At 39.0% G+C, this 23,514-nt stretch overlaps 1 protein-coding gene across 1 annotated transcript in view; it reads left to right on the top strand.

The window, feature by feature from the left end:
* Window positions 1-12,375: 12,375 nt before the first annotated feature.
* Window positions 12,376-23,514, top strand: part of SLC7A6 (solute carrier family 7 member 6) — a 28,973-nt gene continuing 17,834 nt past the window's right edge. Inside the window, exons 1-3 of the mRNA XM_058813434.1 lie at window positions 12,376-12,429; window positions 17,802-18,365; window positions 22,190-22,315. Coding sequence (XP_058669417.1) covers window positions 17,843-18,365; window positions 22,190-22,315 — 649 coding nt within the window. The 5' untranslated portion in view covers window positions 12,376-12,429; window positions 17,802-17,842. The remainder of the gene's footprint in view (window positions 12,430-17,801; window positions 18,366-22,189; window positions 22,316-23,514) is intronic.

Raw genomic sequence — 23,514 nt, 5'->3', positions numbered from 1 at the left:
GTGTCCAGCTGTCTCCAGGAAAGCAGGGCTCCATCCCATGTAATGGTTACTTAAGAAGACAAATGCCATCACTCCAAATGTCCTCCCCATCCTCCTTCCCTAGCTGAGCTTGATGCCACAAGGTCTGGAGCATCCCTTTGGCCAGCTGTGGTCAGTTGTCCCAGCTCATCCTCCCCCAGCCTCCTCTCTGGTGGGGTGAGGGGCAGAAAGGCCTTGGCTCTGTGTGAGCTCTGCCCAGCAATAACAAAACATCCCTGAATTGTCAACACTGTTTTCAGTACAAATTCAAAATACAGCCCCATACTAGCTCCTATGGAGAAAATTAACTCCATCCCAGCAAAAACCAGCATTTGAAAGAGAAATAATAAGATAACTTTCTTTACAATGAAAATAATGATATATTTTTAAAGGCCCAGTGAGGTCTCTTCAAGCTTCATGGCACCAGATTAACATGAGAGCTTGTTATACCATCTACAGGTACTTAAAATACAAAACCACGTTATTTGTTTCCCTATGTTGCTTTTGTTCTCTCTGCAGTTTCAAATTTCTCATTGAATTCAGTCATTTGGCTGATTGCAAATGCAGTAATGATGTGTGGTCTGGGCACAGTTAAGAAATAAGAAACGTGTTACATCAAAGTTTCCAGCTATGATGCTGCTGCAACCATAAACTTTTTATTTTTTTACATAACTTCATTGAACTTTGAGACTGCTTTTAATTGTAACAATATTTTAATTCAAGGCAATGTCTATCAGAATATGTTGACAATAGTTTTGCTTATTAAAGGAGCTAAATATCTTTTTCACAGTTGAATTTTTTTCACTTTAAAATCTACACTTTAAATGGGAAATTTCAACAGTCTGCTAAAAAGCATGTCTTGCTTGTGAGGAAAGGAACTGCTGTCATGGTGTTTTGCCTCTTTAGAAGGCATAAGATGCTCAGTAAAACAGATAAACATTTACCTGCAGGAAATAGTTACAGACCTTTAAAAGAGAAACTAGCAATACTGTTGAAACTTAATAGCAGCTTTCAAAATCATTCCATTTAGTTGTTCTGCTGGACACTTTACACTCCTATGAAAGATATGCTGGCTGGCAGGCTATGCTGAATTTTTGTCATTGTGGTTTGGACACAGAAACGGTTTTGGCTCTTTTCTAGAAGCAGCTGCCTACTTAAGAATAAAATCTGATGCCAAACCTGAGCCCAGTCTTAACTGTTGATAGAAGAACTGGCATCAAAACAGTGGGAGCACAAGCTGTCTGCTTTTGCAGTGTGGTATTTTTCAAGGGATGGTACACATTTGTTGAAATGAAACTGTTGTTGATACAAAAAGTTTTGCTACCAAACTGAAATGCAGTGACCTGAAACTAGCAGCATTTTTTCTCAAAAAAACACACTCTCATAAGGCCTGTAGTGTGAGCTGTTACAAATGTCTCATGTTGATCACTGGTATGAAATATCAAACTGCTGAAAGCTTGTGGTATTTTGCTCCTGCCCAAGCTTGTTCATTGGCTGAGATTTCTGAGTTTTCTGCAGTTACCTTGATACTACAAAACAATGAAGAATAAATGGCACTGAGCAGGAGTAAAGATAGAAGAATCAAACTGTTCTTTAGTATCTATGGCAAGAAACAAGACTTGAATGTGAAGAACAACTGAAGTTCCAAGAAGGAAATCTGAAACCTGGGGATCTCTAGAAAACAGCAAGGAGAATAATAAAACCAAGTCACTTCAGGACTGGTCATATAAACTGATTAGTAAGATTCTGTTGCAGTTACTCAGAAAAGAATTAATAGTCATTAAAAATGACAAGCTGTACAAATTTTATGAAGCTATTTAAATTTATTAAAGGAATGGTGTGTAGAGTAAGCAGATATTTATTTTTCTGATATATTGAAATGTAATTTTATTCTTGATTGCAACTGCTTGCAATCTTTTGGTAGCTATCTTTTGCTGATTTGCAAAAAGATGAGTGTCCCTTGCCCTTTGTCCTAACTATACCATACTTTTATCTGAGATGAGATAGTTTCTGCAGTGTAAGAATGTCTGCAGTAGAATTTGTTTGAAGTTGATTTGTGGAAAATTAATCAGAGGTGCTGGAATGAAATGTTTAAGAGATTAGTCCTTCCAGTAGAGAGCAAGGCAAACAAAACTATAAATACTACTCAAATGTTCTTACCAGTGCCTGTTAAAAACAGTTCCAGAGAACATCAGAGGAAGATAACAAGTGCATATTCATAAAATACTAATCTACAAAATTAAAAAAAAATGCATTAATGGACTGCTAACATATACAGAAGAATTTTACACCACATAAGTAGTCTAAAATGAACAAAACCTAAAGCACTAATGAAAACATGCTAAAGCTCAAGGGTTCTTATTTTATTGTTTCAAGTCTGAGTCCTACATAACCTTGTAAAATTCTCGTGCTTGCCCAGGCTTAGTCACTTGAGCATCACATATGAAGATTTTTAAGGAAGGTTAAGTGCATAAATAAATACTTGTGGGCCTGGTATGTTAGGGAAGGACCCAAAGATCATCAAGACAGGCACAGAAAATTTAGATTTCTTTATTGCTATTTATTGATTTCAGAGCTATACAGCTATTAACTATGCTCTCCTCCAGTAATACATATTGTCTCCAGGATTGCTGGGATCTTTTATGCCTCAGGAAATCTTGCCTTGGACTGTATTCCCTTTCATTCCTTTCCTGCACACAGCCTTGCCTGGCCCTCCCCAGCTTTGCAAAATACTTTCCTGGTGCTCTAAAGGCCCTAGCACAGTTTGATTTTGCTCCTTTTCTAGAGAAGCAATTCCTTCATTGCCTGCCTGGAACTACATTCCCTTAACTGAGCACATGGTTGACCTGACAGATGGTATGTCAGCTGAGTTAAACAAAACTCCTGGATTTTGAAGGTAAATCCACCATAAATTAAACTACCTGACAAGGTCTGAAAAGACCATATTTAATGATTTAATTGGGCAACATTAAATTCAGCACAGCTGCAAGAACATATTAATTGCAAGCATTTTGCTTAACCCCAGCAAAAATGGTAGATCAGAAGCTTAGACAGTATTTCCAGCTCTTGTGCTGATACAATTTGTGATCAGTATTTTATTTCCTGCCTTTATTTCTCTTTGCCAAGAATACATGCCAAGTAATGTTACAGAAACCTGTAGCCTCAAACTCATTTTCCCTGGGCTTTAAGAATGACCTTTCTTCTCTCAGAGAAGACATGCATCAGTTAAAGAACTTCTGGACTCCTTCAACCAGGATGAATTAGATGGCAGTAATTTAGAATAAGAACTTAGCCCTTAAAATGTGGTAACATGCCAAAGTATCTCAACACCTATTGTTAGGGACAAGCTGATAAAATTGTGTGTGTTTGGTCTAGCAAACAGGAGATGAAGGGCACACAAAAGAGTCTGGAGCAGAGGCACTGAATATGCAGTGAGGAAAACCAGGGAATGGTTTGTTCTTGTGGCTTGTCAATCTGGACTGGGTTTCAAGCAGGGGCTTTTAAAGGATTTAAAGGCCTTCATGAAGACAGGCTCCTTCCCCATAACCAGAGAAATTAGCAATATTCATGGAACGTTCTCTTACCTGATCAAGAGTTCTTTAGTTGACAAAATTCATGCAAACAACAGAGATTTACTAAACCTTTCCCCTCAGTCTGTTCAGTTTATTTATGCAAACTATAAACATTTGAAGTGATTTAAGGGAAAAATTAACTTGTTTTTGCTTGGAGGTAAAGAACATGGATATTTTTAACTGCCTGTAACTCAATCACTATTCACTCCACTAACGCCCACCTGTGAAGGCATGGGTCTGTTATCAGGTCAGCTGTTGGGACAATGGAATAAAGATAACTTGAATTGAAGAGCCCTGGAGATTATTTCCACCCTTTACAGTGTTGTTATGAATTCTTAAAAGAAAAGAAGGCTCTTCTACATTTTTTGCTTTGCAGTAGATCTTGGTTGGTCATCTTCTCTCAAATAAAATGAAAATGTTTCCATTTTTATTAAAATGCAATCTTTATCCACCAAGATTTCTGTCCAGTTCATTAAATGTTTGCTAAAAGAGCTACTTCACATTCATGTATTTTCTTCCCTCTTTTCACAAGAAACCACAGGAACATTAAAAAAGAACCCCTTACAGAAACATTAAAAAAGAACCCCTTATGACACACAATATCAAAATGCAAACAAAGTAACAGAAAAAAAAAATAGAAAATAGGTTGTTATTTGTGCTGAACGGGTTTGAGCTCATAGAGAAATTCAGTTGTTTTTCTGATAGACTGCATGTCTTGGACAGGTTTTATTAAACACTGTATGAGACTAAAAGATTTACAGCCAAAGAAATATTTCATCTCAGGGAGGCTTTCTGCAAAACAAGGCATTGCTCTGCTCTCCTCCCTTCTGCTCTGACTCCTGCAGAGCTGGTTCAAAAGCAGTCTGGCAGCTCTGGCTAAAACCTTTTCTCTCCACTGCAATCAATCATGCACTGGTATTCAAACCTGCAGATTTATTTGTTTACAGAAAACTCTCCCTTTCATAGAGAATTCATTACATGAACAAGAGAGGAGAGATTTGGATGTTGGTTTATATTATGTCTTTCAAAACTCAAGTTACATTTAATTTTCTGTAAGATATATAATAGCATTTTAACTCCTCAGCAGTTGCATTTTGATGTGTTTAGTAAGAATTTTTTCCTGTATTCCATTTACTAGCACATCAATATAGCAATTTAATTAATTCTTAAAATCAGAGAAGCATTTAGATTGAAAAGACCTTTAAGATCACTAAGTAACACTGCCAAGCCCACTGCATTCTTAGGTGGTCTGAGACTATTTATTTTGGTTTAAATCTTATGGTAACTGTCAGCTTCTTCACCCAAATTAGACCCCATCAGTGAAAGCTATCATTTCTTGTTCAGTGTTCTTTATGTCCATCTTCAGTAGCAAGAGAAGGAGGACCCAGCCTGTGGCCTGGCCTCTCCTGCTTGTAACAGTGCCAAGAACTGTCCCAGTCACTGTGCACAGACACAGCTGCAGAGGGAAAGGTGCACTCAGCATTTGAGACTTCAAGATATGCTTGGGCATGTAGACAGGATTATTCTTGTTTGTTTTTGCAGCTGGCTATTTAATCACAGGTGTTTTTCTTGGACAAAGGAAGACTTTTTAAGGAACAAAATAAAAGGCAATTATCAGGATTTCACAGCTGTAATTTTACTGTATGCTATACATTGGATTTAACTCCAACAGCATGCAATGTAGCTGCCTCCCATTTGTTTCAGTACAACCACCTAATCTGAACCTTTGGGTTTTGTTTTAATGACACAGCCTCCTGGTTATCTACAATGCATGTCATTCTAGCATAGAATAATACAAAATAACAATTTGCCCAATGATACAACACTTCAGCAATAAAATTTGTCCTTTTTAGTAAGGATAAATACAGAGCTGTTTATGGAGTGTGACACTGAGCACCCTACATGGCCAAGTGACCAATGTGTGGGGTGAGGACACTTGCAGGACTCCAGCCATAAGGTTTGTCGCAGGAGATGACACTGATGACACAACAAATAACTTGGCCATCTCCTATAGTTTCCACTTAAGCTGAGGTGTTCCACATTTTCCCATAGTAGTGACACTGAGGTAAAAATAACTCCCTGACCTCCAGAGTGTAATGTGACACACGAGGTTTAGTTTCCTTTATCCTCCTGCCTAAGCTCTAACAGTAAAGCCCAAGTGTTTGCTCTCACTTCTCTTGGTCTTCCAGGCTCATGTAAAAGTAAAGACTAAAATTTCACCAATGCCACCAATAAGTGATCATGTGTCATTAAATCAACGTTACTGGTATTCAGAATGTTTATAGCCTGTGGGATTTCAGCTGAGAAAAAAAAAAGTACTAAAAAATCTAGCAGTAAAACTTTAACAAAAGCCCTTTCTTCTGGAACTAAACTATACCTGTAAGTATCTGAAGCACAGCTTTCAGTGTTTTCAAAAGTTTGATTTATGGCACTTCACAGTATGTGACTGGGAATCTGAAAAGGCTTTTCATAGTTCTGGGGATCTTGCATAACTTGAGAAACTCTTGGTAGCTCTTAATTAGTCCGCTATGATTTGCTCTGTGGGACACTGTACACACCAAGTAATCAAGAGCCAAGTGGGGAACAAAGGAGCAAAGTGCAAAACACTCACAAATAGCCTGCTGAGAAATCATTTCTGAAAAGTTAGCAAAGTCAACCATAATTTTAATTTTAGGGCTGGATGCCTTCTAATAATAGCAAAGAATGGATTTGAAATTGGAAAAACTATGCTGGCAGACAAAAGACTAATAAACCCATTAATAGAGCCATCCTATTTACTGCAAAGGCAAATGGACTGGTAATAAATCCCTACTCTTAAAGGTTCTTTTAGCACTAAGATATTATACCTCTCAGTTCTTAAGGTGTACTTTTAAATAGTGAGACATTCTGAAAATCTTGCTCATGGAACATGGAGTTCTTTGGGCAAGAACTTGGGTGAAAACTTCAAAGGTATTCTGATCTTATTTTGTGAAACAATATGGTCTTCTTTCTTTTACAAAGCTTGCTAATTAGAACTTATTTGCCACTCTTAGCACATGTACACACTAGACTGTTCCTCTTAGAGGCAAAATGTATGAGATCAACATGCATTGGCATGTTTGGTTAGCACACACTGTGCAGAAGAGAAAGGTCTTTGAGATTTTTTTTTGGAAAATTTTACTTTTGGATCAAATACAACTACAGAATCCCCCAGAAGTCTGAAATTTTAGGGAATAAAGGTTGCCCTTACTTCTGTTCGTCCAACAACTGTTCCTACACGGTAAAGTATTGTGTTATTATAAGGTCTCTAAATGAAATAGCAGAGAACTTTTATTAAAGGTCCAAATTTATTTGTATTGTACAAACTTTTCAGGGTAATTCAGTAATTAAGAGAAAAGTAACAGGAGTGCACTACAAGCAAAGGTGGAAGAATGGGATCAGCACTGATGGGCTTGTACTGTAATATTCTGCATTCAAAATGGCTCTGCTAAGGAACATCTGGTTGTATTTAAATGGCAAAGTTTGGACTCAGCATGATAATACAAACAAAATGATGACATTGGCTTCAGCCTCTAGTAACCAGCTGCTTGCAAGCAGAGTGTCAATGCAACTACTGCTGAGTAGGATCAGAATCTCAGAATACTCCTGCTTTTAATCAGAGAGAGAGACAGGTACCACAAGTATATCAACAAAGGACTGACAATAATGCAGGGGAATCTATAACAGAGAGGAACTTTACTGTTTTGAAGAAAGTCTGAGCAGTTGCATTCGAAGGCCAGAGTTACTTAACCCAACCCAACAGATGTGTTTAAACTGTCTCATCCAGAAGAAATTTATTTAAATGCTGCTGAACTCAGTTACAAACATTATAACTAAGGACTTCATATTCTTCAATCATAGTACCCACATGCTAATTTGGGACCTGAAACAAGAAAAAAATACTTATCCTTAAGATGATATTTTTTACAGCTACAAACCCTCATTCATTTGTTTTTATACATAATTACTTTTAACAGTCTTCAAATTAGACATGGACAAAGAGCATTATCTTAAAAAATCCCTGCAGTGTTATAAGACTTGTGAAACAATGATTCTGACTCCCATGTTGTTTTTCAGGAAAACAAAGACTGTGATTCATTCATTCTCATTAGTAAATAGCCAGATGCTCATGAAGTAATTCAACATAGATAAGACAATTTGTATAATCAAAGGGTAGGATCTCAAAGCTGAATGATTTCATTGTATAAAACATTAAACACAAACCATCTGTTTTAAAACAAGTATTATGTACAAAGGACTATTTTTTCCAAATAAACTCCCAAAATTGACTGGGAAAAATTTTATGTACTGCTCATTCCCCTTTTAATAGAGAAGATTACATGAGAAAGAGAAATGTAAAATTAAAATACAAGGTTTGTGGCATTAATCAAAACAGTGATAAAAAACTCCCAGGGACCTTTGAAGTTTACCTGAAGATGAACATATCTATGCTGGTGGTTTTTTGCCCTCCTAACAAAGTTAACATTTGAAAACTTGTCCATGTTTTAGAAGACATCTACTCCCACTTCTGCATTGCAGCATGGACAGCACTGAACAAAACCAGCTTGCAATAATGTGCAACAAAGATATGTGTAAGCAAATAATAAACTTTGGTGAGAGTAGATAAGGCAGAGAAAAGAAAAAGGCACCTGAAAGGCAACAGAACTAGATAGGACAAATAAAATTAAAATATGGGATGTCAAAGCTCATTTTACAATCTATTTTTAAAAACTTTTGTCTATAGAAGCTAAGTTTTCCATAAAAGAAGGACTAATGTTAATCTTCAGAGTATTAAATGACTGCAGTTGGAAAAGACAGAGACACCCCACAGTTTCTGTTCCTTAAAGGGATATTTTCTACTACCTTCTCCTCTGCTCCTAGCTTATTCCATGTTTGTATTTCTGTGATTTTGATAGTAAAAAACCAACCTTCATAAAGGCATTGTTTTCTGCCAGCTTAGTGAGCAGAACTGCCTTGCAGAGGGTGCTGGGCAAGTGCCAGCACCAGTCAAATGCTGAAGGCTGGAGTAGGAGGAGACATGGAGCTAGGAGCAGGGGAAGGTAAATATAGAAAGCTAAATTTAGACCTTCTCCTTTAATTGCATAGCACTTTGGTGCTTATAGTCACTCTCATCTGTACTGTGTCACACACCCTGCTTAAACCACTTCCTGCAGAAATTTGTATGATAGAAAGATGAAGGTAAAAACAAAGGGCAAAGGATCAGTGAATTTGTTTTTGTAAACAAAGTCACTCAGCTTTAACCAAAGAAAAGAAACAGGTGCACTTACATTTGCTTTTGAACTGATTCTGTTTCCTGAAATACATGGTTGATACTGTTTGTTGTTCAAAATTATTAAGGTTGAAAAACTAACAAAAAATAATGTTTGCTTTTAAGTGCTTATAAAAATTGTCATTTGCTGGGATCTGGCTAAACTTCCAGATTTACTGTCCTGAATAATTTCATGACCCCTGTGAATAACTCCTGTGTCAACAGAATGCACATTTCCAAACGAACATCAAAGTGGTCCCAGGACTCACTCTGTATGGTAGAATTTCTAAAGGAACCAGCATAAGCCATCAAACACATGGCTGGAAGCAATATTTCAATCATAAGCTCCAAGCTGCAATGAGTAGTGCTTACATTTACACAGCACCCCTTCAGTGCTGACCCTTAAGGAGCTCAGTGCATGCTCATTCTTCCATTAATTAAGTGCATGAGCAACACATTCTTGGGGGACTTATGCTGTGAGGATATGCTTAAACTCAGCAGAATGACCTTGTGAACAAGCACAAACCTGATGTGTAAGGTTTCAAATTCACTCAGATTTAATAGCAATTTTTACCTTGGTTTTGTTTCATGTTCTAAACCCATTTAATGAATATCGTGTGGATTTGGTTTCCCATAATCTGATGCTATTTAAATTTGGTTTGTTCAGGGGCATTTAAACAGTTTATTCTTCAAGCTTTTTGAGTTGAATTACATTTTCTAAGATGTATCTAGTATTAGTCAGACACAAAAAAGGAGATAGGGCAAAACTCACAGACTTAACCAAACATAGTCTGACTTTGTTCTCATTAGCTGCAGGAGATAAGATCTTAAATTGATTAAATAGTATCAGATAAAACCCTAGTGGAAACAAAATCTTTTTTAGCTGTTTTTTGTCAGCTAGCACTTAGAGAACACACACTCCTGTATAAACACAACTTACCAGCGGCCATTTATGGAGCATCAGGGAAGAGCCACACAATTTATGTAATCTGTAACAAGAGAAGAAATAAAAGAGTCCTGACTTACATTTCGCTTCCATAGTAAAATGGAAAAGATAATTTATAAAATATGAACCTTACCAAAATGAACAAAAATATCTACCTGCATGATTATTCTGAGGTTTGCTTCTGCTCACATGCAAACATTTCAGAAGCATTGTCTGGCCTTATGATGCTGTCCTAACCTGGATCTCTCATACCAACATCTACAGTGTTTTAAGTTCTCATAATCCGGGTGGTGAACTTCTATTTTGAAACCCCCAAATGGGCACTTTTTCTAATAAATATTTTTCAAAGTTCTAAGGTAAAATGTCATTCTCTATACTTCCAGCATATGCCTAATAATTAATTTCCTATGCCTTATCAGTTCTCATATATTCCTTGTTTCTAAAGGCAATTTTATAATTAGCTCACATTTTATGAGTCCATTTTTTTTGAGGAGTCAATGCTGTCTACAGTAGATTCAGTCATGGGAGAGCTTAAAATGCAGCCTACCAACAACTGAAATCAGCTGCATCTTTTACATTCACACTCAATCCACCTTTTGATCAACGTGTGAGACTGCTGCAAACACCCATCTGCCATAAAATCCTGCACCACAGAACACAGGGCACCAGCACATTTGTAAATCACTTAGCATTATTACCATCTAATGTCTGCTTTCTGGTAAGTGTTATCTTTGTAACAACAATCAGTTTCATATTGTAAGGATTTGATTATATTCTGGGGATGTCATCTATGTTTTTATCTACTATCAGTGGTGTATAAGTGGCTTAAAAACAAAGAAGTCGCCTATCAGGCTGTTAAGCTCCCAGAAGGCAGTAGACTGGTTTTGTTTGTTGCTTTGCAACACTGTCAGTAGCTTCAGCAGGTAATAGATTTAGAATAGTTTGTATTTGACAAAAGCCAAACAAAGAGTTGAGACAAACATAATTAAAGAGCTGAGAAGATCAGGCTCCTGCAAATGAGAGTTTGTTTTGCTATGGTGCTTTGTAGTTTAGAAATAAAGTCTAATGGTATTATCTTCTTTGTGTGCAATTAAAAAGCCAACTTTTAACAAAAAAAAAACCCCAAACCAAACCAAAACCAACTTTCTTAATTCATTTTTATCCAAACACAGTGTAATGAATATCGGGAGATCTAGATGAGTACAGCAGTTGCTTGGTAGCCTGATTGTCTCTGTGACAACGAAGGAAAACAACTCCTTGATAAAACACACAAACTTTGAGAGAAGAAGCAGAATGGAAATCAGAAACATAAGCCTTGTGGCAATAAAATTGGACTCCACTACCGCATTTACTAGCACATTTATGGGTATGACAGTGAGTGCATTGTTCGCCTTTCCCTTTTCTTTTACAGCCTTTTAATTTTTATTTGCCCCTAAGATTTTTTACCCCCTTGAAAAACTTCTTGCCTTACTTATCTGTGTCAGATGATAGATAATAATTGTGGACTAGGGAAGGGAGGAGTAATTAAATTATTTAGAGTGAGACTTCGCTGACTCCTGAACCCTGTTGTCTTTCCAGGCACTGAACCGTCCCTTTGCCTTGCAGGGCGCAGTAAAAAGGAAATAAAAGAACATTAAGAGGGGGCTGCAGTCTGGGGTTCACTGGCTTAGGGTATAACTATTAATCTGCTAGTGGAAGACAAGAAAGCTTTCATTACACCCCAGATAAATCTGCTGAATAGCCAATTCCTTATTATTATAATCAGGGACCACGGGTCACTTTTAATCACGATTCTGGGAAGTCCATTACTATTTTAACAAAGCCAAATTCTGGGTGTAGCAGCTATGCCCGTCTTGGAGGCTGGAGCACACCAATGCTACCGTTCTATTTTCATTTCCATATCCCCTATGACTGGTGCAGGACCTACGGGTAGAAACCCAAAATATCACCAGATTTTAGGGTTTCCACTCTCTCAGCCCCTCAGTTTCAAGCCTGAGGGTCTTTCAGGAGGTGTGACTCATGTGGGTGTAACTTTGTGCGGCGGCCGCCGGGGCTCCACGAGAGCTCCGTGTCCCCGAGGCCCTCAGGGTGTGAGGGCAGGACCCCGGCCCGGCTGGCAGTGCCGTACCGTCAGCGCTAGGGCTCCTCTCCATCCTGCCCCCGCGGGGAAGGGGGAGCCTGGTCCCCCGCTCCGGCTGCGGCGGGGGTGGCCATCGTGGCTCCCCTCACCCACCGGTAGCGGAGGGGCCGACGCGAACTCCGCGGGGCCGGGGGGAGCTCCGGCCCGGCAAACACTTCCCTGCGCACCAGCGGATGCCGCAGGGTCCCGCGTAACCCCCGCGGAGCCGGTGGGCGACTTGCGGCTTCTCCCTCGGGGGGACCATGCGGGAGGTAGCGGATTTCAGCCGGGGAAGGACGAGGAAGAGGTGGAGGCGGCGGCGGAGGCGGTGACGGAGGCGGCGGGGCTGGACCGCCAGGACGCCGTGGCTCTGATGCGTCCGTGGGGGGGCGGGGTGGAGGAGGGGCCGCCATCGCGTTTCGGGTGGCAACGGGCGGGGAGCATCCCAAGGGAGCTTCGCGGGAGCGTTTCCGGCGGGACGGCCCCGGTGAGGTTTTGGCTTCTTTCCCCTTTCCTTCGCCTCTCTTGACCTTGAGGGGAGGTGAGCGGGGAGCAGCCTCAATGCAGGGGCTGCGGCGGCAGCCCCTGCCATGCGGAGCATCTGGGGCGGCGGCTTTGGCGATCCGGGCAGCCGAAATGTGCGGCGGTAGCCATATGAATGCCGTGTGTGTTTCTGTATTGTCTTTAAAGGGCGCCCCGACTCTGACAGCGCCCGCCTGAGGCGGGTGCCTGCAGCTACTTCCTTCCCGGGGCTGTGTGAACCTCGCTTATTTTATGAGGAGAAAGAGGCTCACCACGGCTTGTGGGGAGCGGAGCGGCCTCCGAGAGTGGCGATGCCACCTCGGGAAGTGCCAGCCCTGCTGCAGGAGCCCTCGGGGCCGCGGCCACAGCCCAGGGGCCACGCTTATGGCGACTCGAGGGTGGCTTTGTCAAGCCACGTGTTCCCTTAGTGCCCTTGGTGGTGGGTGCAGAGAGCTAGCGCACCTTTTCCTGCTGACGTTTAGTAGTAATTTTGGTTGTTTTGTGTGTTTTTAAACGGACGGTATTAACTACAATCTGATCAGGTGCCACCTAAAGAGTACACATGGGTGTAGCGTGTGCCTTTTGGCATTATTTTTCCTCCTTTGAAGACGTTTCCACTTTTCTGCCCCAGCGTGAAACATAAGGTGAATTACTTTAACAAACTCTATGATTGTTCCTTCTGTCTTTACCTGGGGTTTATTGTATAAATTTCACCAGATATTCTCTCACTGCAGCAGCCTCGTGCACTTCCAGCCTAAATCAAGACTGATCAAAGTCCCTGTTGTGAGCTTACTTCTGTTTTTTTCCTTGGAAATATGAAAATAATTAAAAACACGAAAAATATGAAAATATTACTTAACTACCATACTGATACACTATCAAGTGAAAAGACTGTCATAGTAACTTCTCTTTCATACTTTTTTACATGATAAACATACCTTGTCCTTTTTTTTTTTTTTTTAAGGATGTTACAACCAATTCTATTTGATCAAAAGTTTATTGGTATGGTTTCTTCTGTATTGTGCTAAAGATGGTGTGTTTGTGTATGCAAGCACAAAATACTTGGTTGAACAAATCTTTACAGAGGGAATTGTTTTTGTTGCACGGGCTTCCTGTCTGTTAAGTGTACATATGTTAGGGCAGTGATTCTTCTCTCAGCAGAAAAAGAAAAACATGTCCCAGACAAACTCTAAGCCTTTCCCATGTAAGTGTTCAGGTGCCTGTGAGGTGCCTAAATATATACAGTGCAATGAATAAGCGTTTGCTCTGTTGGAGCTTAACTCCCTGAAGACTTCAATGCTGTTTGCCTGTATAGAGCAATCTTGAATATTGCTCATGGGGCCAGTCATTGTGTTCAGAAATAGTCTTACATCTGTACATGTGAACAGCCAATGTAGAGCTGCGTTACTATGGGAGTTGTTTTATGCAATCAAGAGCTGAGGAAGACAGTCGCAAGAGCACCAGAAATCTTTGCTAATGAGCAGGTATTGTATAAAAGCACAGCAAACACAGTAAGCTTTTAGCAGTTTGGTATTTCACCTTGGTCATGAAATCACTTGCAGGTTCATCCCAGGTCAAACAATCTGCTCAGTGGGAGAAAGGGGATCTTGGCAGATGGTTCCTCTTTCCCTCCCCTTAAAGGAGGGCCACCCTGTAATGCAGTGTTAGTACATTGCTAATTGCATGTTAACCTTCATCAGCTCCTGTGGTACCTGGCTGCAGTGTGATAGGCCTCACCAGAAGTTACATTTTTGGTGAAACAGTGAAGCGATCCTAGTTTCAAGTCACTGTGTCCTGGTTTCATACCATAGCTTTCTCTACCAACAGCAGAGTCATTTCAGTTTAAAATAATAAGAAAAAAAAATCTACATGTATCAGCAAAATGTTCCTCACAGCTGCAGTGATCAGCAAAAAAAAAAAGAGTTGAAGACACTGTGTTGCACAAGGGTGAGGGATGAGGAAATCCGTGTTGGTTAGCTTGTGTGGAGGCAGAGCCCTGCATTAGCCATAGCACTCCTGTGGTCAGGCTTTGGCAGCATTAGAGATTGTTCTGAAAGTATTTTTAGCTGCTGTATATTAGGATTGTTGTATGTTAGAAAATGTATACTATTTGTCTCTGGTTCTCCTCCTCTAAGCCTCTTTTCTGTTTCCACTGAAATAATTATCTTGGGACAGAATAATGGATTTTGATATATGTGTTTTTTCTCTGACATAGCTTCAGTTTTCTCTAGTCTCTGCTTTCTCTCTTTCTTGGTAAGTTTTTTCCAAGTGGTCAAAGTTGCAGATTCTAATTCCACTTAAAATTAAGTGAAGCACTTGAGAGAAAAAAATCTGCCAACAGTTTTGATTTTGGCCGAGGTGGTGGAAAAGCATCACGTGAGTCAGGCAAATTAGCAATTCTGCTGTGAAGGCTTTAAAAGGCACATAAAACAAACAAGACTAGGGAGGAGAATGAAGTATCAAATCTCCATTGAGCTGTTGTACACACCTTCAGGCAAATCCTAGTTATTAGCAGATTCCCGAAATTGGGAATAACAAAAGAGACAAAACTGGGAGAAAAGAGTCTGGGTTGAGGGGTACTGTGATTGTTCTTTCCTGGGTGGAGATAGTAGGGCAGGAAACAGTCAAGGTCATGGGTAACAAAACTGTATTGAACTGCAGGCACGTGCTGCTGGTTGAGGTGGATGCATTTGAAGGGTGACTGAGTTTCTAGTTGCAGGTAATTAAATGCACCTCTGAACTCCAGACCATGAGGTAAATCAATCATGGTTACTCTTTGTGCAAAACTGGCTCTGAATTAACACATCAGGTTTGATGGGATTTGAATTATTCAATTGACTTAAATCATCAAAATGCCTGAGTATTCCAAGTAATGTGTATGCTTCTGATGAATTTGTATTTGGAAGGTGTTTAGGAGGAAATGGAAATGATGGTCAGGATATGAGCAAAAAATGAGCTCAGGATATGAGCAAAAAATCCTAAAGCTGTGTAGTTACCACCAAAATGGTGTTTAACATTCATGATCAGTTCTTAACATATTTATCCTTTGGCTGTAAGGGCTGAAAAGAACATGGCATGTTTTAAATGGCAGCTGGATTTCATAATAATAGCTGTAGTATTCTTGTTTCTTCTGCTGACATTTGTTCAGGGTGAATTGCCTTCTAAAAAACATTTGCAACTAGTATCTTGTCCCAAGTTCTTTTCATGGAAATGAAAGACTCAGTTTGGAGTTGAATGATATTTTTATGGGTCACAAGAGTTTTTTTAAATCCACTTCTTACAGCCAAATTAGTAATGAAAACATCTGCTTTGATTATTTGTTCTGCTGTTTTGCAGAACTTTCTGATGATTGCACCGTATCTATAATTGCTTAATGATTAAATGCATTTACAGATAATAGCTTCCTCTTGTAAAGCAAACAAATAATCTTGTGAATTTATGGAGCATATATATTTTTGAAAACTTTGCTCTACTACACCACTAACGCAAAGCCAGGCGTGAAGTGGTTGCAGATGAATTTGGCACAAGGTGGATGGAAGGATAAATAACAAGAGAAACAGGTAACAACTGCTGAGATCAATTGGCTTTGCTTTTCCTTTGCAGTTTTGCTGACACTCATCTGTAGAAACTGTGGGGAAGCCTCTCTTCTAGTTCTGAAATGGTAGTGATTAGTTTCTGGAAAATTGAAAAATTTTTGTTTGATTATAAGTGTGAAATTTGATGTCTTCTGGTGTATCTGTGATATTTGATGTTGACTCGTGTAAATGATAAAATGTGTATTCAGTAATTAGGCATCTTTAAAGTGTTTATTTGGAGTATTGAAGGGAAAATAAACCAGAAGGCATCCAACTAAACAGATTGAGGGTCTTACTTTGCATTACTTAAAAGAACACAGTCTCTAAAGATTAATGAGTTGGAGATGAATGAAGTAATACTTTTCAATAAAAAATTTGTACTCCAGACGTTACTTCTGTAATTGATTGAAAAGAATCTTTGTAATTTTCACATCTTCATTCTAGTTCAGGGATGTCTGGTTAGATTCTCTGTGCTTTAGTATACAGGTGTTGGTTTTATGATAGAGGAAGAGTATTCTCTCCAAAAAGGTGTGCCTGCAAGAGCTTGTACATTCATGTGTACTAGATGCACATGTGGTTTGGGTGACTGCATGTTGACCTTTCAAAATTCCCATATTCAGGTTTTTTGTTGTCACAGTTGACAAGTTTATTGTTGCAGATAGAAAACCTTTTGTAAAATTAGTGTTACCCCAAAAAAAGCACAAAATCCACTCCACACTAGATTACCTGCTTTATTCTAATTGACCCAGCTTTTCTTTTTATTTTTTCTATTCTATAGTAAATAGCTGAAGTATACACTAAAGCTTTAATCAGGGACAGGACAAACGAATAGTTATGAAAATAATTCTGGTAGATATGTAGGGCCTGTTTTTTATGCAACTAATAAGCTTGTGATCTTGTGTAAAATGGGTCTTATTCAGAATTATCAATGTCTTCTTGAGCTGAGTGATTTTATTAGCAGTAACTTGCTTTTGGAAGGCATGGGAGCATTTTCTGGAGACTTCAGAAGAAGGGGGCTCTTTTCTGGTCAGTCAGTTCTGAGGCAGAGGAAAAAAGCTAATTTCTGTGTCTTTAGATACTGTTAAATACAACTGCTAATGGAGGAATTTGGATTGAAACCACTGTGGGTTTTTATGTGCAGTCTGTACTTTTAGATAAGTGAGTGATGAGGCAGTGAGATCTGGATAAAGAGTTCTGGGGAGGGAGGGAAGAGCTTGGTGTCAGTCAGAGCTCAAGGCTTGCATCAAGGGCTCAGTGGAGTGAGCACCTCTGCCTGTGGCCCTCAGCAATTGATAACGTGCTGCTGGATCACTCACAAATTACCTGTGTAAGCACAGTGCTTGGATTGGTAGTTTTAGTATTGCAGTACATCTGCGTTCATGCTTAGAACTTCCATCTTGGTCTTGTGGTGCTTCCTGATCTATAACAACTCACTGTCCTTCTTTCTGGTCTTTCTTCTGGTCTTCACAAGATAGGAGACCTTTAATTCTGTCCTTCCTACAGTTTTGTTTGTTTTTTTCCCTGATGGTAGCAGTTCTTCTTTCATTCTAAGTTATATAGGAATTTGTCTCTTGGTTTGTCTGGGTTGGTTCTGCTGTTTAACTGTGCATGAATTTGACTTTGTGTAAAAAGAACCAAACATGAAGCAACAAAAGGAAATATTTTAATTTATATTTGTAAGTCATAGGGTAAAAAGGTGGAAAGAAGATTTTGCAAGGGATAAAAAAAAATAATTATTTCAGCTGTCTATATTTTGTTTTAGATTGTGGTTCGGAGTCGTGGAGAATTCACAGTCTTTCTACAATGGCAGAAAGGACAGATGATACAAAACCACAAATTTCACTGGCTGAATACAGCCCAGTCAAAAAATCAAAAAGGACAGGTCGGAGTCGAAAACAGGATGGAGACCAAGATACATTGCAACTGAAGAAAGAAATATCTTTAATAAATGGGATAAGCCTCATAGTAGGCAACATGATTGGTTCAGGTATCTTTGTCTCGCCCAAAGGAGTTCTCATCTACAGCAAATCTTATGGATTGTCTTTAATAATTTGGGCAGTTGGAGGGATATTTTCAGTCTTTGGAGCTCTCTGCTATGCTGAACTTGGAACCACTATTACTAAGTCAGGAGCCAGCTATGCATATATCTTGGAGTCTTTTGGGAGCTTCATTGCTTTTATTCGTTTGTGGACCTCACTCCTGATTGTTGAACCAACTAGTCAGGCAATCATTGCCATCACCTTTGCTAACTACATAGTCCAGCCTTTCTTCCCTTCTTGTGACCCTCCATATGTGGCTTGTCGTCTCATAGCAGCTGCTTGTGAATGTAAGTATGTATTGAAATTTACTATGGTAAGTTTTTATCCAAGTTTTATTAAAACATCTTACCCACGCTCCGAGTTGGTGCATAATGGATCTGCAATGGTTTGAGGTACAGTGGGGAAAAGAACAATTCCAGCCTGAGAAACTTGCAGGTGTTCAGTCAGTGAATGACCATTTTCTCATTTGGAAGCAGAAAAAGGTGTTGAACTCTTTCAGGCTTACTTACCTGGCAAAAATTGCCAGGTAAGTAAGGGGGTAAAAATTGCTTTCCCTTGAGAGAGGTATCTTAAATCAGACCTTGGGGTACTCTTGGGGTGGTCTTAAGAGCTATTGCAGAATGGCTTTTATGCTAGAAATTCTGATGTATTTTGGTTTGCAATAAGTTCTCAATGGTTACATGGTTCAGTTACTACTCTGCTTTCAAAAAATCATTCATTCAAGATTATTCTTTTTACTTGGGATTAACTGTAAAATCAGTAGAGCAGTGTGTGTGGTAAAGCTGTTTTGAAAAGTGGAAATTTTGTATGTATATAAAATTGAAATATTTGTATTCATATAGCCAGCTCTGTTAGTCAATATAGAGGAGCAGCTGCCCACAGTGTTCTGCTGTATGAAAATAATGAAACTGTATGTTTGAATTGTGTGTCTTATTTAATTTCAGGTGTTTCCTATTTAAAGTGTTTATATACATATTTTACATTTCCAGTAAACAGTGAAAACTGTATTTCAGCCAGTGTGTAGGACAATGCTTTGTGATGAACTGATCCACAGCTGTGTGCTCTGGAGCCTGTCACCTGTATTGACACGATTTTGTATCAAAAAGCTAACACAGAACTTGGACTCTTACTCCCAACAATATGCTTCAAGGATGTGTGCTGCCTGTTTGAGACTTCTTTTGAAAGAGTTCTAATGTTTCTTATTGTCTGTAAAGGACAAGGAAAGGGAAATGACATGTACTTTGGGTATTTGGCCTCTGTAATTGGTTATGATGATTGCAGCTTCCCCTTCCATTTTTGTTATTTTTTACTGCTGTGGAAGCATTAATTGAGGAGCAAGTAGGGGGGAAAATAATCACCAACTTTTTCCAGGAAATCTGTCTGTTTAATCAGTTCTGTTTCCTCCTTCTTGCAAATAAGTGAAGGGCCTGTAGTGTCATGTTCACATTCCTTAAACAGGTATTGTCCCAAGGTATCTTGGCACAAATTAAGGAGTGTGGGAGAATTTGCTCTTCCATTTAAGGTATCCCCTCACTCTGAGGGCAGATAGCCCTTATAAAAAGGAGTTGGTTAAAAAGCAATAAAGACAAAGTGATTAAATTAAAATTATTATATAGTAGGTATAGACAAACACTGTGATGTCCTCTACATATGCTGCTAATCAAGAGGATTTAACACCTCTTTTTTTAGTGGAGACACATGACAGCAGGATCACTCTCAGGCAGGTGGAACAATTTACTTTAACAGTCTGTTTTATGGTTTAAATGCTTGTTCTGCCCTGCTCTGAGTGTCAGTGCTAAGACTCAGCCCTGCTCTACAGCTTCATTTAGCTGTTAAAGCTTAGGCTTCTCCCTGTCTTGGCACTGCTGAGCTTGTTTGTCACATCCCTAGCTCTGGATATGATTAATCCCTTTGTAATGAAGCTGCTGGGAGTGGAAGTTAGGTTAGGTACAGATTGTATGTGAGACTGAGTGGGTTTGTTGGGGGGTTCACTTTTAGTTTTGTTTGTTGGTTTTTTTTATTATTTTAGTAATAGCAATACTAGAGCCAGTGTGAGAACAGTTTTTGTGTTATACAGCTTTACTTTGACAATCATTTTGGCAGTGGGGTGTCATCTGGTGCTACAGAACTAAACTTCACAGTTCTCAGAAACTTTAAGTGACTAAACAATAATTAAATTGAAGAAAACAGTATTTTTAGCAAAAGAGAGGTGTTGCTTATTCAGAATATTGATAACCTTTCTTTTTTTTTTTTCCCTTATAAGGTATACTTCATCTGAAGTAGAGACCAAGCCCTAACTCAATAATTAATCCCAATGAAAGTTGCTTTAAAAAATATGGCAGAAATAAATCCAGCAAGCAAATACTCCAGTCCCTAATACTGAAGAGCAGAGACTGAGCAGAGTTGTTTTTTTTTTCCTGAAGGCTGTTTGGGAGCTTGCAGCAGTCCTGACTTTTGAAATTTGATACAACTGGGGTTTTTTTCTCCTCTTCTTGCCACACAGCTGAAGCTCATCCAGCTTGTCCAGACTGTGTAACATACTACTGCTGTACTTATCTGATCATTACCTTTCTTTTGTTAGCTTCTAAAAGTTACTGTTTTCAATTTGGTAGCTGTGCTAAGGTCATTTTTATCTCAATGGTATCATGCTATTCTTGGATTATGGGAAAGAAAATAATATATCACATCTTTTAATATAATTTTTATTTACTGCTACCTTACTCCTGAAACAATCAAGTTTAGTTTTTATTTATATGCATATTTAAAATACACAGTACAAGAAGATTCTATGGAGATAAAAAGTACAGTAGTATATAAACATTTTTTCACTAGCTAGGGAGAAAACTGAGATTTGGAAGAAACACTGTTTCCAATACAGAAGTTTCAATTATGTGGTAATAATTTAGCTAAGAAAAATATGTGCCAAATTAGGATTTTGTTGAATAAAGAATATTGAAGATACTGAATCCTGTTTAGTAGGAGTTCAGACAAAGGTTGCCTGGCTCTCCACTTCAGAGAAAGGTAATGAATGCATAAGCAAAATGTTGGGAGTCATGAGAAGAACTGTCTTGGGGAAGTTGATCATGTGAGTAAGTTTAGTCAGCAACTAAAAAAATATTTGTGAGATCTGAAAGTCTCATTTCAAGTTTCATTGCAACCTTGTGACATAGGTCTGACTAATTTATTTTGGGATAGAGGACTAAAGGCATTGAGGATACTCGTTACTTGCACCAGTTTGTAAAAATCCTGACTCCTGTTGCATTAGCTGTAAGGCACACGCCCTTTAGAGCCACAGGACGCTTTAGGGTGGAAGGGACCTTGAAGATCATCTCGTGCCACCTCCCTGCCATGAGCAGGGGCACCTCCCACTCTCACAGGCTGCTCCAAGCCCCATCTAAGCTGGCCTTGAACACTCCCAGGAATGGGGCACCCCCAACCTCTGGACAGGTGCCTGTGCTTCATGACCCTCCCATGGAAGAATTTCCTGATGACACCTAGTCTAATCCAGCCCAATCCAATCTAATCTACCTTCCTTCTGGTTAAAGCCATTACCCCTTGTCCTCTCAGTACATGCCCTTGTAAAATTGCTGTGTTCTCTCTCCATAATGCAGTGCAGTAGAACTGGAAAGGAGTACTGAATCACCTGGAAGCATACTCAGCACTGCAGCTACTCCATGGATGTTGAACTCATCTTCAACCTAACAATGAAGCATAAAGAAACCTTCTCACTCTTTTAATATGTTTGCCCAAAGGAATTTCTAGATAATCTTTAATTTATTAGAACAATATTGGCACATTGAAATTAATTATTCCATGTAGCAGTTTCTTTAGTTCCAGGGTAGTTGCAGAGTACAGCTGATGAGAGGTAACATTAGGAATATGGGCAGAGAACAGGAATGTATTTCCTTCCACTGTTGAAACAGTGTTTAAAACATCTGTTTCCTGCTTTGTTCAAACCAGTGTGTTTTCAGTACCAGTGCATTAGTTTAACCTAAGTAATAGTATAACAAGTCAGTGCATATTTAGATGTCAGTTAAAAACTTTGAAAAGTGAGTTAAACTGAGCATTGCTCAAATAGAATTTTAATTTTTGTGTTTTCTTCCTTCCCTAGGTCTTTTAACATTTATAAATTGTGCCTATGTTAAGTGGGGCACACGTGTGCAGGATATATTTACTTATGCTAAAGTCCTTGCTCTTATCGCCATCATCATCGCCGGAATTGTTCAAATCTGCCAGGGTAAGCTTGTAAAATTGTAGCAAAGGTTTGTGTTTATCAATTAAGCTGAGTGACTGGTGTAAGGACAGTGAACTTCCTCTGTATGTTTTATGGAATGCCTCAGTAAAAAAAGTGTAATACAGCCACCTTGAATATACCCATAATACCAATGTTAGGTATTGTCATGATACTGTATTATGAGATACCCATCTTATCTCAATTGACTTTGAACTTGGTAAAAGAAGGTAATTGACTGCTCAGCAATGTTGTGTTATTTACAGCCTGCAATACAGAATTAAAAAGGAAGTGAAAACAGCAATTCACAGAGACAGCAAAATACAGTGGCAGTGGTGAAAGTTACGAATTTCTCTAAGGAACATCTCTACTTTATTGTGAGATCAATTGAATATTTTTTTTACAAAATGAATCTGTGGCCTGAAAGTGTCTGAACTTAAGGCACAAAGGTGCTAAGAAGATGTAGGTAGACTTATGAAGCTACAGCTCTGTTTTTGCCCAAAGCCTGAGTTCTGTTATACTGTTGAGAATTAGAAAGTGTGTGTGTTGGGCATGGTGCCTTCAAGTTAAGACAAATTCTGAACTTAGTTTTGTTCTTAGCCCTTCCTTTGGGAACAGTTTGTTGGTGTGTTAGCTTAAGAAAATGATCCTGCTTTCAAAGCTGCCATAAAGGGCTGTCTTTCCCTGGCAATCTGACAATTTATGTCCTTTGCTCTAACAGGTTATTGTTGAAAGTTCATGATCAAGATAATTACTGTGAACCAATCAAGAATATGCATATGTGAGCACCATAATCCTTAGCACATCTGCCCATCCCTTGTTTTGTAGATACCAAGCTTGTTCCCATCTGATTTCCTTGACATTGTCTCCATTTTCTGTTCCTAACTCAGCAGTTACTCCACCTGTGTCTGTGCTGAGGGAGTAGCAATGTCTGATTGGGATAAAAAGTAGAAAAGAGAAATAAGTAAAGATATTTTGGAGGCTTCAAATATTACAGTTTTAATGGAGTTTAAACACTTGAGGATGCATAGTATAGGGCATGTTTTGGAGTTGCACAATAGCTTGCCTTTCTGTTTTTGGTGGTTTTGTGTATGTTTATATATATAGAGAGTCTTAATATTAAACTATGATTGATGAACTTGTCTTGACTTGCTTACAGTCAAAAGATGGCACAAGTTTTCATAAATACTGGTCCAAAAACCACC

This window comes from Ammospiza caudacuta, chromosome 13 (genome assembly GCF_027887145.1).
Source record: "Ammospiza caudacuta isolate bAmmCau1 chromosome 13, bAmmCau1.pri, whole genome shotgun sequence".
Taxonomy (NCBI): Eukaryota; Metazoa; Chordata; class Aves; order Passeriformes; family Passerellidae; genus Ammospiza; species Ammospiza caudacuta.
This window is presented reverse-complemented; position numbering and strand designations above follow the sequence as displayed.